General features: G+C 38.1%; 2 protein-coding genes across 6 annotated transcripts; one reads left to right on the top strand and one right to left on the bottom strand.

Annotated features, from left to right (window-relative positions):
* Positions 1-625: 625 nt before the first annotated feature.
* On the top strand, positions 626-2,530 carry ier5 (immediate early response 5). Its single transcript, XM_062452803.1, has one exon. It carries the CDS (start codon positions 937-939, stop codon positions 1,849-1,851), a length of 915 nt encoding a protein of 304 aa, XP_062308787.1. The 5' UTR covers positions 626-936; the 3' UTR covers positions 1,852-2,530.
* A 2,987-nt stretch (positions 2,531-5,517) lies between these two features.
* On the bottom strand, positions 5,518-12,677 carry LOC134012820 (ELAV-like protein 1). Of its 5 annotated transcripts, none has more exons than XM_062452434.1 (8): positions 12,581-12,677; positions 11,528-11,593; positions 10,899-10,976; positions 10,084-10,282; positions 9,179-9,282; positions 8,291-8,444; positions 7,938-8,163; positions 5,518-7,077 (listed from the first exon to the last, which is right to left on the bottom strand). In XM_062452434.1, the coding sequence occupies exons 2-8, from the start codon at positions 11,561-11,563 to the stop codon at positions 6,753-6,755; spliced, it is 1,122 nt and encodes a 373-aa protein (XP_062308418.1). In that variant the 5' UTR covers positions 11,564-11,593; positions 12,581-12,677; the 3' UTR covers positions 5,518-6,752. The 5 variants fall into 5 exon arrangements, with proteins under 5 accessions (XP_062308418.1, XP_062308420.1, XP_062308419.1 ...); XM_062452436.1 differs by having other exon boundaries at positions 10,108-10,282; XM_062452435.1 differs by lacking the exon at positions 12,581-12,677 and adding an exon at positions 12,332-12,463.
* Positions 12,678-12,913: the final 236 nt, after the last annotated feature.

The following is a 12,913-nucleotide window of genomic DNA, read 5'->3' as shown; positions in this document are numbered from 1 at the left end:
CTGACATCCGAAATGGACAAAACGATATTATACGATTCGTTGTACCATTTGTGTTATATGGTTATTTAATCATTTGAAATAAGAAAAGAAACAACAACAAAAACAAGCCGATTGAGTCTACCTAAATGTGGGTTTGAGTTCCTGTGACGTAACGATATTGCATTATTTTGGGTTTGGCAACACGGGTTGTAGAAAAACGAATGGCCACCAGGTACACGGACCCGTTTCATTCAACATTTGTCTTTGAAAACACGACATACAAAGACGTCACCCTACTGGAAAAGTCAAAACATCAGCTTATGCTGTCAAAATAAAAAAGATATAGGCCTACTAAACAAAACCATTTATTATGGGAAAGAACAATAACCCTTAGCCTATACTAACCCATGAATCGCATTTATTTGCATCATTGTAAGGTCAGTGAGTGGCATGCGGTATCATTAACACATCATACAATGCAGAGCCTATCACTTTAAATGTCTTCGACGTTACAAGGTTATACGCTGAAGTGACCTTCCAGTGCGTCTATTGGTGCAAATAAATTGGCGGGTGTAAGTCATAGAGGTTGTAAAGGTTGATCTGGATGTTCATTGGTTATCGTCGTGGTTACGTTTCCTGCGTTATAAATGCAGGTTAAAAATAGCAGCGGGTCTCATTCCTGTGTGCAGTTGACAAGGAAAATATTTTGAGTAACCCTTTAATCTGGGCGACATGAAGCTCGTTGAGCATTTACAGTAGGCTTTTTCTTTTAAGAACACAATCGTTTTTGCGCAGTTGTGAACGTGTCTAATCACTCTTGGAATTTGGGAGCGCACAGGACAGAGATATTTTTAAACAGAATTTGGATAGGTTTTTTGTTGTTAAAACTCTGGACTAAATACGAAAACATATTTTCGTAGGCTTGCGTTTGATTACCCAAACATTTAGCGTACCACCATGGAGTATAAAATTGAGGCCCATCGGATTATGAGTATTTCTTTAGGAAAAATGTATAATTCCCGAATACAACGCGGTGGTATCAAACTACACAAAAATCTACTGGTTTCTTTAGTTCTTCGTAGTGCAAGGCACATCTATCTCAGTCAGTACTATAGCGGGATGTGCTTGAGTACCCAGCAAGTAGTATCCCAACAAGAAGAAAGAGAATGGCGCGAGGGGGAGTACATGGATTTGAATCAAGATAAATGTATCTCCATTGCGCCGGATCATTTAACTGGAGCCCCCGCAGAGGATGCCCCCGTACAGTTGAAAGACAACGGCCCTTCAGCTGTGGCAAACGAGGAATCCGATGATGTTGATATTGCCACGATTCCACAAACAAATTGTACAACTAAACTCGAGAGCCCTGCTTTGCACTACGCATCCGAAGGGTCGGAGACCCCCCCAGAGGCCTCAGAGAACACAGACATCACCACCGACGATGTGACTGTTATCTCTTCGAAATGTAATAGTGCTCTGTCACGAACTGGATCTAATGTTGACAAAGAGTCACCAATCGATGGCCAAATCAGCAGGACATTTTTGGGAGACAAGTCAGACATACTTCAAGCGCACCGGTCTTGCGCCAACAGAAAACGGACTTCTGAGAACCTTGAACTTCAACCAACAAAAAGAACAAAAATATCTGCCCAAAGTGCATACTTCGACGCAGACAGTAACGAAGTATGCGAAGAAATGGACACTGGCAATGTAACGAGTTTGATAACCATATTTGGTTCTAGTTTTTCAGGACTTTTAAGTAAGGACACTGCGCAGTCGGGTTCGGAGGCTGACGACTCGGGGTCGGGGCAGGTCTGTGATCAGATGCTCAAAATACTCAACCCGTGGACTACTGCAATTGTCGCATTTTAAATAGGCTACTTTCATTGTTCTCTGTGTTATGCATTTGAGCTTTGTTTGGGGGGTCCTTCTGAAAATGCCGATTATTCTGTGCTCTACAGCCATGCTTATTGTGTTGCACGTGGTCCCCTGTAACATTAGGGAAGTAGGGGATCATAGTCATGGACTACAGTTATCCTAATCAACGAGTGAGCCCTATATTTAGTTGGAATTAACACGTAGTGAGATGTGGGTATGTTTATTGTATATACTACCAGACGAAACAGAAAATATGCAGTTTGAAGTGCAAGAAAACCTCTGTATGCTATTCTGTATGCAACATGAGAGTTCTTACGCCTTCTGTTTCACATGATGAAGTGAGATGCATCGCCACAAGCTTTAAATATAGGCTATCAGTGCAATGTCTTTGTTTTATAAAGACCTTTAATGCCCACATTTGTAGATTTATGTCTGTATATTTTGCTTTTCAATGTCTGCCTTTTAACCTGTGTTTATTTGTTATTCACCTCTGGTAACTGCATGGTGGACACATAATGAAAGTATTTTCAAATCAGTTGTTCCACTTGTCATATTCATTACATGACAATTCAATTTGGTAACTAAATTATTAATGATCGGTTTAATTTTTTTCTTCTTTCCAAAGTCCATTTTAATGTCTATTGTACTATTCAAATAAATGTTCTTAACCAATTCACATAATGTTATTGTAGTTTTCAATGGGGCATGCATACTTCATTGTGTAATAATGATACTCTAACGGCAATTCAGCTACTTCAACATGTTAATTAAAACATCAACAGGTCACGTTCTAAAAGTCCTATATCAATTATGAAAGGTGCAATAGTTATATTAATAACAGTGTTATTACACATTGTACTCTAAATTAATGTTTTATTATTGACCTTCATGAAGCAGCCATTTCTGAACATTAGATGGATGTATGAAGAGTCCATTTAAGTGACACAATGTTCATCCAGTCCAAATATTGCAACCACACTTTGTATAGCTCCACCAAGAATCAAACCTGTCAAGATATGTTTACTATATGATTTATGACTCAGTGGGTGAAACTAGTCACAGGTCTAAAACCAGTTTCCCTGCTTGCTGTAAAGCATTTCTATTGTGCCTACAGGCATGTCAACTATGCTGTCTCGGGTTTCAGGTCTAACAGGAGCCCTACTTTATCGACGCTAATCCTGCTATGTTGCAATAGTGAATACGATTACTGCACGCTACTCAAAATGTAAAGAGTATGGCCATCATGACGGTGCTTTCATTTAAAATGAATTATCAAGTCTAAGTCCACCACCAAAGTCTGAACAAATTGACATCTAATGTACCTCTATGTCAATGAGGTAAGCTTCCAGAGCTGTTGGTCTACTTGAGGTTAGTACAGTTTCATCAGTAAGTGAAAGTTGACCATGCATTGCCACTACATGACAGTAGCTTTCATACCAAAAATATTTTATACGTTGTCTCATAGCCCATTTGTTTGCTTTGCTAAATAGTCTACTTGTTTGCTAAACATGGCTAAAATCACGTATTTATCACAAGTTTATTTTCCCATAAAGTTATTGAGTTGATCGTACATATAGCCAAAACTAAATCTTACATTCAAACAGTCTTGTGAATGACAGAAGGGGTTGTAGAAGATAAAGCAAAACAATGTGACTACACACCAGATATCAGTTGGTAATGAGACACTGTGTATAATCCCCTGTTGAGGTATAAATAGCCAGCTAACAATCTATCAATGGACTCCTTGGTTCGTCCAAAACAGGCATTCAGCCCCACAGAGAGAGAGAGAGAAAATTAAATACAGATAAAATGGGGGGGGGGACTAACTTTATTAGGGGTTGTAAAAAGGCAAGTAATGTCTTGCTCTTTACCATAGAGAGCTAAGAAATGGTTAATAGCATCAGGCATGTGGCCAGACTTCTGGAGGGGCAGACAAATAGGGATTAAGAAGTTCAACAGGGAGCTTAGTAACATTTGTAAATAAGCATATGTCGTTGTACTGTTTGCTATCTCATAGGGGATGAACCAAAAGCTCAACTGACAGTTGTAGCAACTGCTGTAAGACTGAAAGCATGCAATTAAAGAAGTGTTGAATTCAATCCTCATGGGAGAGAGTGAACTGAAAAATAACTACGACTTTTCTGTCATTCTTTTTCCAGAAAAGGAGCTCAAGTGCCCCTTCCATTTGGCCCGGTATTCATGTCTGTGACCCCTTTTGGAGCCCAGACAAAATAAGGTCTTTGTTTATCTTGGGAAAATGGCACAGGACAAAAGGGAAGGGTTGGGAATGGGGGGGAAGATGGGGTGGATCAGTGTTGGGGGAGGGGTAAGGGTAGACTCCTTGCAGCGCTCAGTGTTGAGGTTGGGCTTCCTAAATGGGTAGCTGCATGGGAAAACAAGGGGAGGAAAGGGAGGGAGATGATAGAACAGCCACAAGAACAGATACCTCTAAATATGTAAATCGGTGTTAATTTGACAAGAACTGAACACATTTTTGCAATCACTCTAGTCTTTTGCCAGTATAACAACTGACTGACCCCCCCCCCAGTGGCAACAATCATATTTTTGTAGATTAATTTGGGGTTGCAATGAGTGGCGCTCACACAGACACATGGTAGCTTAGTGGTCCTTTGGTAAGGCCCAGGAGGGAATACTTACAAGCATCATTCAGTAAACCACGACAGCCTACAGTACGCAGCTATGTTAATCTGAAGTGTGTGAGTTTCTGTATTTCCAGGTGAGCAAATGTGATAAAAGATGCATAAAAGTAGCCTGCTACAATACAAGTTGTGTGAGTGTGCAGGAAGCAGACAGTTTGTTTCTTGTAAATTCAAGAGTGAACATGTCTAAGTAGACCATGATAGCTGCTTAGCGTGAAGCTATGTTCACTTCAAGTGTGTTTCTGTATTTCCAGAACGAGAATTTATTTTTAAACGTACGCATGCCTGGACGTTCATTTTGTGTCTAAGTATGCAACACAGAACACAATGACCCATCCCAAATGTCCTCTTACTGGTGGTGTCAAACAATGCAATGCAGCAGTCATATGGATATATAATACATATTTTAAATAGGCTACTTTAACCTTACATGGTATTTGGAGATAAATGATAGTCTTTATGGATGCCATGTAATTTTGTACGGTATCAAGGTATAGTTGTTTTAAATGTATGTACTGTATACATGTATGAAAGCAGCAACATTTGTTGCCAAGTGTTGATCGGAATAAAAGTTGACAGGGTAGTCAAAATGTTGCTAAATCTTAGCATCAAAACGGCAAAGTTGGCATCACTGCATTATTAGCGTTCTACCGCTCCCTATGGCCGACATTTATAATACACCCATCACGCATGTCACATCTGTAGGTACATGTGAAATAACTGAATACAGGCCTTTAGAAGTCTCAAATTGGACTAACAAACGCCTAAAAGCTAACCCTCACCCATGGATCTATTAAGAGTAATATATCCATTGTCCTTGAACGTTAAAAGCGGTCTGAAATTCCAACAATAAAACACACTGAACCTTGCTTTTATATAAAAGCTGACCTTAACAACTTTAATGTTGACTGACTTATTACGTACCCAAATTATACCTTTGAAAACACATTACCGTTAAGCCTGGAGTAATTAGAATGACACAAAGATATCAAATACTGTCTCACAAGGAAGAATAGTTTATTCTTTGTAATGTGGGAGCAAGATGTATGCAGTTGCAATATCTTGGGGACACAGCTTTGCTTACCATTTACATTGTGGTTCTCTGGTTGAAGTTCAGAAACAATCAATACATCTACAAAATTGTTAAACCAGATAGACCATGCACACTACCATACATGTGGTCTCTTGGAAGAAATGAAAAGAAAAACTAGTACAATACTAGTAGTACAGTGTGGCATCATTTGTCGAAGTACCTCGTTCTAGTTCAAGCAAATTACAGATTTTTTTCTTAAAAAGAAGCCAATTAATAGTCAGAAGACACATCACTTACATCATGCCAAACAAACAATGATAAAAAAAAAAGAACAAATACAGTTGAACTGAAACTTTCTTCAAACGTAACATGGATCATGCAATTAAAGGGCACTATTCCAAGTAAACGTGCCACTGCTATAACAAGTCTGTCCAGCATTTCACTTAAAGGATTTAAAACGGTGAATTTAAAAAGATTAACAACTCCCTCAAGGCTATTACCATGAGCATATAATAGTATCTGAACTATAGAGTACAACAAACCACACAGCTACAGATAAACATATAAACAAAACAAAGCTGAAGTTTGAAGGCAATTTGAAGAGAACAGACTGAAAAACAATTATATTGGAAACTACTGTATACTTAGGGTTAGAAGTATATGCAAGACAATCTGTACCCATGAACAGCATATTGTAACTTTTACAACATGTTTGATCTAACACAGATTTTGGCTTTCATGTCACAAATTGGGAGCAATATATATGTCAGAAATTAATGTATAGTTTTAGGTGCAGAATAGCACAAGACCAGGTAGGTTTCGCCAGGTAAAACAAAATACCCATAAATCTGAGACAAAAAGAACAAACCAAAAAAATATCTAAATTTACACATGACATGGACATTTCCACACACTGTATTTTGTTTTATACCATGGACCAGAACAGCAAGATGCTTTTTAAAAAATAGTCCAAGAATGGGTCAAGAACATTTCTGTACACCTTAGAATCCACCTGAACTGACAGCTATAAGCTTCAACTTGTTCCAATTATTCCATTCAACCTAAAGTATAAGAACACTACTGTCTGTGACAGAACTGAAGTGACATAATACACAACCAACCTGAATAGGTCATCCATATTTTGCCCTTGATGTCAAATGTAAAAAATTAATACTTTTCCACACCATAAGTAATCACTTTCATTACTTATGACCCTTGCTGGTTTTAAAAGACACCTGCAAGATCTTGTCTCCAAGACGGTAGCCATTGAGGCTTGCAATTGCCATAGCAGCCTCTTCATAGTTAGTCATGGTAACAAAGCCAAAGCCTTTGCATTTGTTAGTGTTGAAGTCACGGATGACCTTGACATTAGTGACCGCGCCAAAAGGGCCAAACATCTGCCAGAGAATGCCTTCGTCTGCGTCCTGGCCGAGGTTGTAGATGAAGATACACCAGCCCGATGTGGCGTTCCCTGGCACGCTAACGTTAGACATACCACCCATGTGGTCAACACTCATGGGGGAGAACCTGAGGAAAACAGGTTTATTAGGATTACTTTCACCAAGGGATGAGTGACACCTGTTTGAAGGCATGCATGTGCCAGTTCCAGAAAAAAAGTGACTCAGCAAAGCTATATATATATATATATATATATATATATATATATATATATATATATATATATATATATATATATATATATATATATATATATATATATATATATATATATATATATATATATATATATATATATATATATACATATACACACACATTAAAAAGTCCAAATAAAGCCATGTGGAACTACATTTTTTGGAACAAGCCATCTAATGCTAATCTAGGCTGTTTTTCAAAAAAAGTCAAATCATACTTTGCACTGGATTTCTTTTTTCTTGTGTTTGTAAGCTTAAGTTAAATTTCAGTAGGGTTCACAGTGTATTAATTCAACATCCTACAATATCCCCCCGCCACACTTCAAATAATCACCCAGATTGGGTGGATAATGATTGTGTGTTATAGCCTTACAGTACAGGTGAGGTTTGAGTGTCTTGTCTCATGTTGCTATGACCACTAGGCTGTATATACTGACCATGTTGAAAAGTTCAACAATGATTTTGTATTGTATAAGAGGTGGAGAAATCAAACGCTGGGCAGTGATGTGGGCTTCATTTCACCTTTCTCTCCACAATTTTAATGTTAGTACAATGGCCACACACACACACACACACATTACAATGGTGCCATGCAACATCAAGGATCCGATCACTTTAGCAGTAGGAACAAAGGTCAGAGATATAAAAGATCTGTCACGTCTAAAATACGTTTGATAGAAACATATAAACAGAAACTGATATAATGAATAACCCTAACACTGGTTTTCTTACCTGAACCTTTGGGCCTGGTGGTGCACCGGGCCTCCAAAACGGCGGGACGGATTGTGGTAGAGTTGGGAAAGAAGCTGCGAGTTCTTTGCTTGGTTGGGGTTAGCAGCAAACTTCACGGTGATGGCCTCTGAGGCACCAGGGGGTTTCTGTCCATTCAGGTCCTTGATGGCATCCTCTGCTTCGGCCCTCTTATCAAACCGTATAAATGCCACGCCTCTGGAAAGGCCTAAGGAGAAAGAAAGAAATGTAAAACATTTAATTAAAAAGTTCATACAGAACATTTTGTCCAATACTACCTTTACCATTTTGAGGGAAGTGTACATAAACCATTGAGCTATTAAGGTGGTACCTACCTGAGGCTTGATCAACCAACACACGCGAATTGATGATTCGACCATAGCGTGTGAACATGTCCTCCACATCTTTCTGGGTCATAGTTTTGGGCAAGCCACTTATGTATAGATTGGCATCTTTTATAGTGTCAGAGCTTGGCCTGGCATATGATACCTAATGAAGAGAGAATGCAAGTTAGTTTTCCTTCAGCACACCATTACATTTAGGTAGAGAGCATACTAACAACCTTTAACTAACCCAGTTCACATGATAAAAGCAAAATTACATGTCCATTATTAAACTTCCACTAACAACAATTTATAGGATATAATCGTAAAACAATTTAGAAAACAAATAAAACAAATAACCACAACCCAAATTCCTCTTTTCAGTCATGTTAACACAGATATTCAAAGAATAAAAAAAGTTATTATGTAGTGGAAAGTAAAATGTTATTAAAGCAAAAAAGAATAAACTAGAAAAAAATAAAAATACAGGGCTTTTATTCGGCACAATATCACACTCAAGCCGAACAACGTCATGGGACATTTGCACTTTCTCACTAGTGTTGAAAATCAAAAGTAGTTTCCAGAAAATTAAGAAAAGCTCTTGTATAAACATGTGCCGAAAATAAAACCAAGACATTTTACCAGGCCTGTCCAATTATTAAATCACTGAACTTGCTATACGTCAGAGTAACAAAAATAAAATGGAACATTCAAGAAAAAATGACAGGGATTAAGCACACATAATAAACCTTGATACTAACTTATATGTAATATACCTTAAAATCAATTTGCAAATAGACACTTTGCAGGAGAGGGATCCTCTCGGCTGCCCAGGGGCTACTTGAATATATCAAATCTGTCAGTTGACACATAAAAATAATAACACCTTTGGCACGTTACCTTGATAGTTTTAGACTGTAGTCTCAGCCCATTGAGGGTATTGATTGCCCTTTCTGCATCAATAGGGTTAACATAGTTAACAAATCCGTAACCTAAACTGTGGCCTAGAGAAAAAAAAAGAAAACAAAATAAAATAACAAACGTTTGTCCGTTTCTACAGACTGGTCTTCGACAGGATCAATCTGTTCAATGTTAGCATTTAGTAAAAGGAAAGAAAAATATTTGTAAATATGCTACCGATGCAAGACCTGCCATGCACTGAAAACGGAATGGAAAGTAACATTTCATTGTAAAACGACTATAGGACCAACAACCATGTACAAGAACCATAAAATAAACATTCTCGAACATGCCTTCAGTCATAAAGAAAGCTACTTTGTAGAAACTAATTTAAAATAATTGCTGATTTTCCAAATAATCATCTGTACAAAATATTTACATGTAGGCTAGCCTCAAAAGACCAGAAATTAAACTACAAAGATTTTGATTAGATTGTCAGAGAAATGTTCTGGTCAACAAACAGCACAAATGTAATTAAATAAATGCAGAGCAGATAATGTAAATTGACATGACTGCATTTCAGCTAACCACAAAACAGTACAATAAAAAAGAGAAACAGGTAAAGGAAATAACATGTTGAACAACTTGAATACATTGTACAATTGGACACAAGAAAAATAAATGTAATACTAATCTGCATCAAAAATAGCATAGAAAGCAAAATACATTTACAGTACCCAGCAAATAGCTGAGCACATCGGTTTAACAGATTAATTTCACATCAAAACTTGTGGATAAACTAGTATTTTGAACCAAAAGACAAAGTAACATTCTTTCCCCCACCCTTGATTTGATCATGTGGAACAAACTCGAGAGAATTAAAAAAAAAAGATTTTGGCACTCACTCTGGCTTCTGTTATATGGATTACCTGCCACTTTATCCCGGATGAGTTTGGCAGACTCCACCTCCCCGATGCTGCTGAAGAGGCTCCGCAGCTCGTCCTGGCTCATGTTTTGAGGCAGGTAATTCACAATAAGGTTGGTTTTTGCATCTTTGTGTTCGTCTCCCATGTGGTCTTCATAACCGTTGTCATAGACTTCTTGCTGCAAGCAAACGCGGTTAAATAATAGTTTATTCTTTTGTATATTTTACTCACGGCACTCTATTTACTATACACGGCACATTATTTACTTTTTGTGCATCAAGTCGTAATATTTCATGAAATACAGCAAACAGTTTTCAAATATGTTGTTGAAAAATAATCGCTGCATTAAAGTTGCAAGAAAAATCATTTGTTCCATGGGAATACATTTACATTGAAAATAATGGGGAACCATCTCATTCATGACGCAACAACATGGAGTCCCATTTGTATCAAATCCAAAAAATGTATCAATTTGTAAAAAACTAGGTATCACAGATCAACTACAATCCGTTAACACCACTACCTGGAAATGGCTAATACATCGGTTATTGGTGATAGACGCAGTGCCGGTTGAAGATAGGTAAATTTGCTCCGATCACCCAACCAGAATGGGGAGTGGGGGGATTGCAGTACAACAGACTTAGTCAAGGTTATGAAAGTGACAGATGAAGCATCTGCTATGCTGAAAACAACTGTACTAGCCTAGCAATATCTGACATTTGCTAATCATTATGTTGCACAACCCAACTGAAAATGTATTAACAACCTTTTCTTAAAGTTTAAAATAGTCATACCTTTATGTTAACAGAATTTTTGTTGCCATGCTGTTGTTTCTCCTGTCTGTCCCCTGACTGACACTGTACCTCACACACCTGTAACAAAAACACAGAATATTTCAAGACATTACAGGATTCTAGTATTACTTAGAAAAGAAAATATGTATTTTGGATCAATCAAACCAGCAGAAAAAACAATTCCCTTGTGCTAGTGCAGAGGTTCCAAACCCTGGTCCTCAGGGACCCCTACCCCTCAGGGACCCCTGCCCTGCATGTTTGAGTTGTTTCCCTGCTCCAACACACCAGATCCTAATGAACGGTCGTTACCAGGCTTCTGCTGAGCTAGATAACAATCCATTCATTTGAATCAGGTACTATACCTGCCCATAGTCTTGTAAAGCTTTTCACCAGACGTTGGAATACAATCACAATGTTGTATTTTGCATCAGATCAATGGGTTTAGTTTAGATCGTTTTGCCAAGAACTTTGGTAAAATAACTACCATGATGTATCTCAGTTAGTAGTATTGTGTGCATGCATAGTAAAAGCCACCCTGACACTTCAGATGCACTGTTCTGAGTGACAGTATGAAGTGATATTGGCCCAGCTGTAATTGAATCAAATAATCTGATAGAGGAAATACTCACTTTAAGGTATCTGATGTGTCCCCGTCTCACTGCCATGAGGATGCTTCCCAGTTAAAGTACACAAATCTTAAAAATATATTTGCAATTAGTTAACACATAGTAAATGCAACAAGATTGGAGCAACGTAAAAAAGAGATTTGTTGGCTAACTATGCAAGAAGTCAATTTCTGGGAACTCTTTATTGTTCTACTTTATTTTAGAATGTATATTAATCTTATAGGCTGCACTAAACAGCGGCTAACCAGGTGTATCCGGGTCACGGCACCACTTCCCAAGCCCGGCTGCGCCAACGTAGGCCAAGCTATGTCTCGGTTTAGAGCCAGTTTCAATGTTAAAATGTTCTACATATTCCCCAATCACAGGTAGATTGGTAGTTTTGTTGTAGGTAGGTCCGCAGAAAACTAGTGAGTAGCCACACAATTAGAGCTAGCTACCCTGTTTGTTTTAGATTTACATGCAGGACTGGTCCTGCTAAAATGCCACTCGCTAATTAGCATTAGCTTGCTTCTGTCACTTACAAGCCCAGTCAAACCATGAGGCTTTGGGTTTAATATCGATATTTGCCAACCTTAGTGTACTAGTCTTAAAACGCAGCAGTACTAACGTTTTATATGCAAGACTAAACATTGTAACTTAATTAGCTAACCAAAACAATATGATTTCTTAGGTAGCTAGCACTAGCTAGCTACTTCTATGTTAGATGTAGTATCGTGCCGCCTGCAGCACAAACATTGAGTCTAGGTGGCTACAGTTAGGCTAACGTAGTTAGCCGTCTTTTAGTTAAGTAAAAACATGTTAACTGACCGCATGGTAGCAGCAAGAGTCTACTCGCGACGTGATGCGAACATTGAGAACAGACATGTGTGATTTACGGAAGCTAGCTAGGCTAGTAGAACTAGCGGCAATAACGTGCTGCAGCAGATTTCCTCACTGATTGTCGTTACACATAATTTCAACTAGCTATTTCTCGATACTTGCTTTGACTTTAACCGAGTACGAAGATAACAAAAATGAAACAACAATCTAAAGACCCAATCGAGCCATTATATTTACCTGCAGGTGAAAGGTATTCTGTTCAGATTTCAAATTAGGTTGTTTGTGCAACAAAAGGTCTCTCTAGCCACTTCCGTTCTTTGGTTGGCGGATTGCATCCAAAAGGGATGTATATACACTGCCACCTACTGTGCTGGAGAATTTGACCGGTCATGACCTCACAAATTTTTTAAGGGGTTTGATATCTTTTAAATTCAACACTGATTCATTTATTAAAAGTGACACAATACTGCATATGGGCAAGTACAGCAAATAGGCTACTTTATCAGAAGCATAAGAATAATCAGAAATGCATAATTCTAACAAAATGTTTATGGTTAGAGCTAAGGAATA

Source organism: Osmerus eperlanus, chromosome 26, assembly GCF_963692335.1.
Source record: "Osmerus eperlanus chromosome 26, fOsmEpe2.1, whole genome shotgun sequence".
NCBI lineage: Eukaryota > Metazoa > Chordata > Actinopteri > Osmeriformes > Osmeridae > Osmerus > Osmerus eperlanus.
The sequence above is the reverse complement of the archived record's forward strand: the minus strand, read 5'-3'. Positions and strand labels throughout refer to the sequence as shown.

Bases quoted from the DNA above. Each gene is read 5' to 3' on its own strand.
- ier5 (XM_062452803.1), top strand. From the start codon at position 937: ATGGAGTATAAAATTGAGGCCCATCGGATTATGAGTATTTCTTTAGGA.
- LOC134012820 (XM_062452434.1), bottom strand. From the start codon at position 11,563: ATGGCAGTGAGACGGGGACACATCAGATACCTTAAA. The intron at 8,445-9,178 runs GTAACGTGCCAA...TCTCTTCATTAG, and splicing joins TACAGTCTAAAACTATCAAG to GTATCATATGCCAGGCCAAG. The intron at 8,164-8,290 runs GTAGGTACCACC...CTTTCTCCTTAG, and splicing joins GTTGGTTGATCAAGCCTCAG to GCCTTTCCAGAGGCGTGGCA.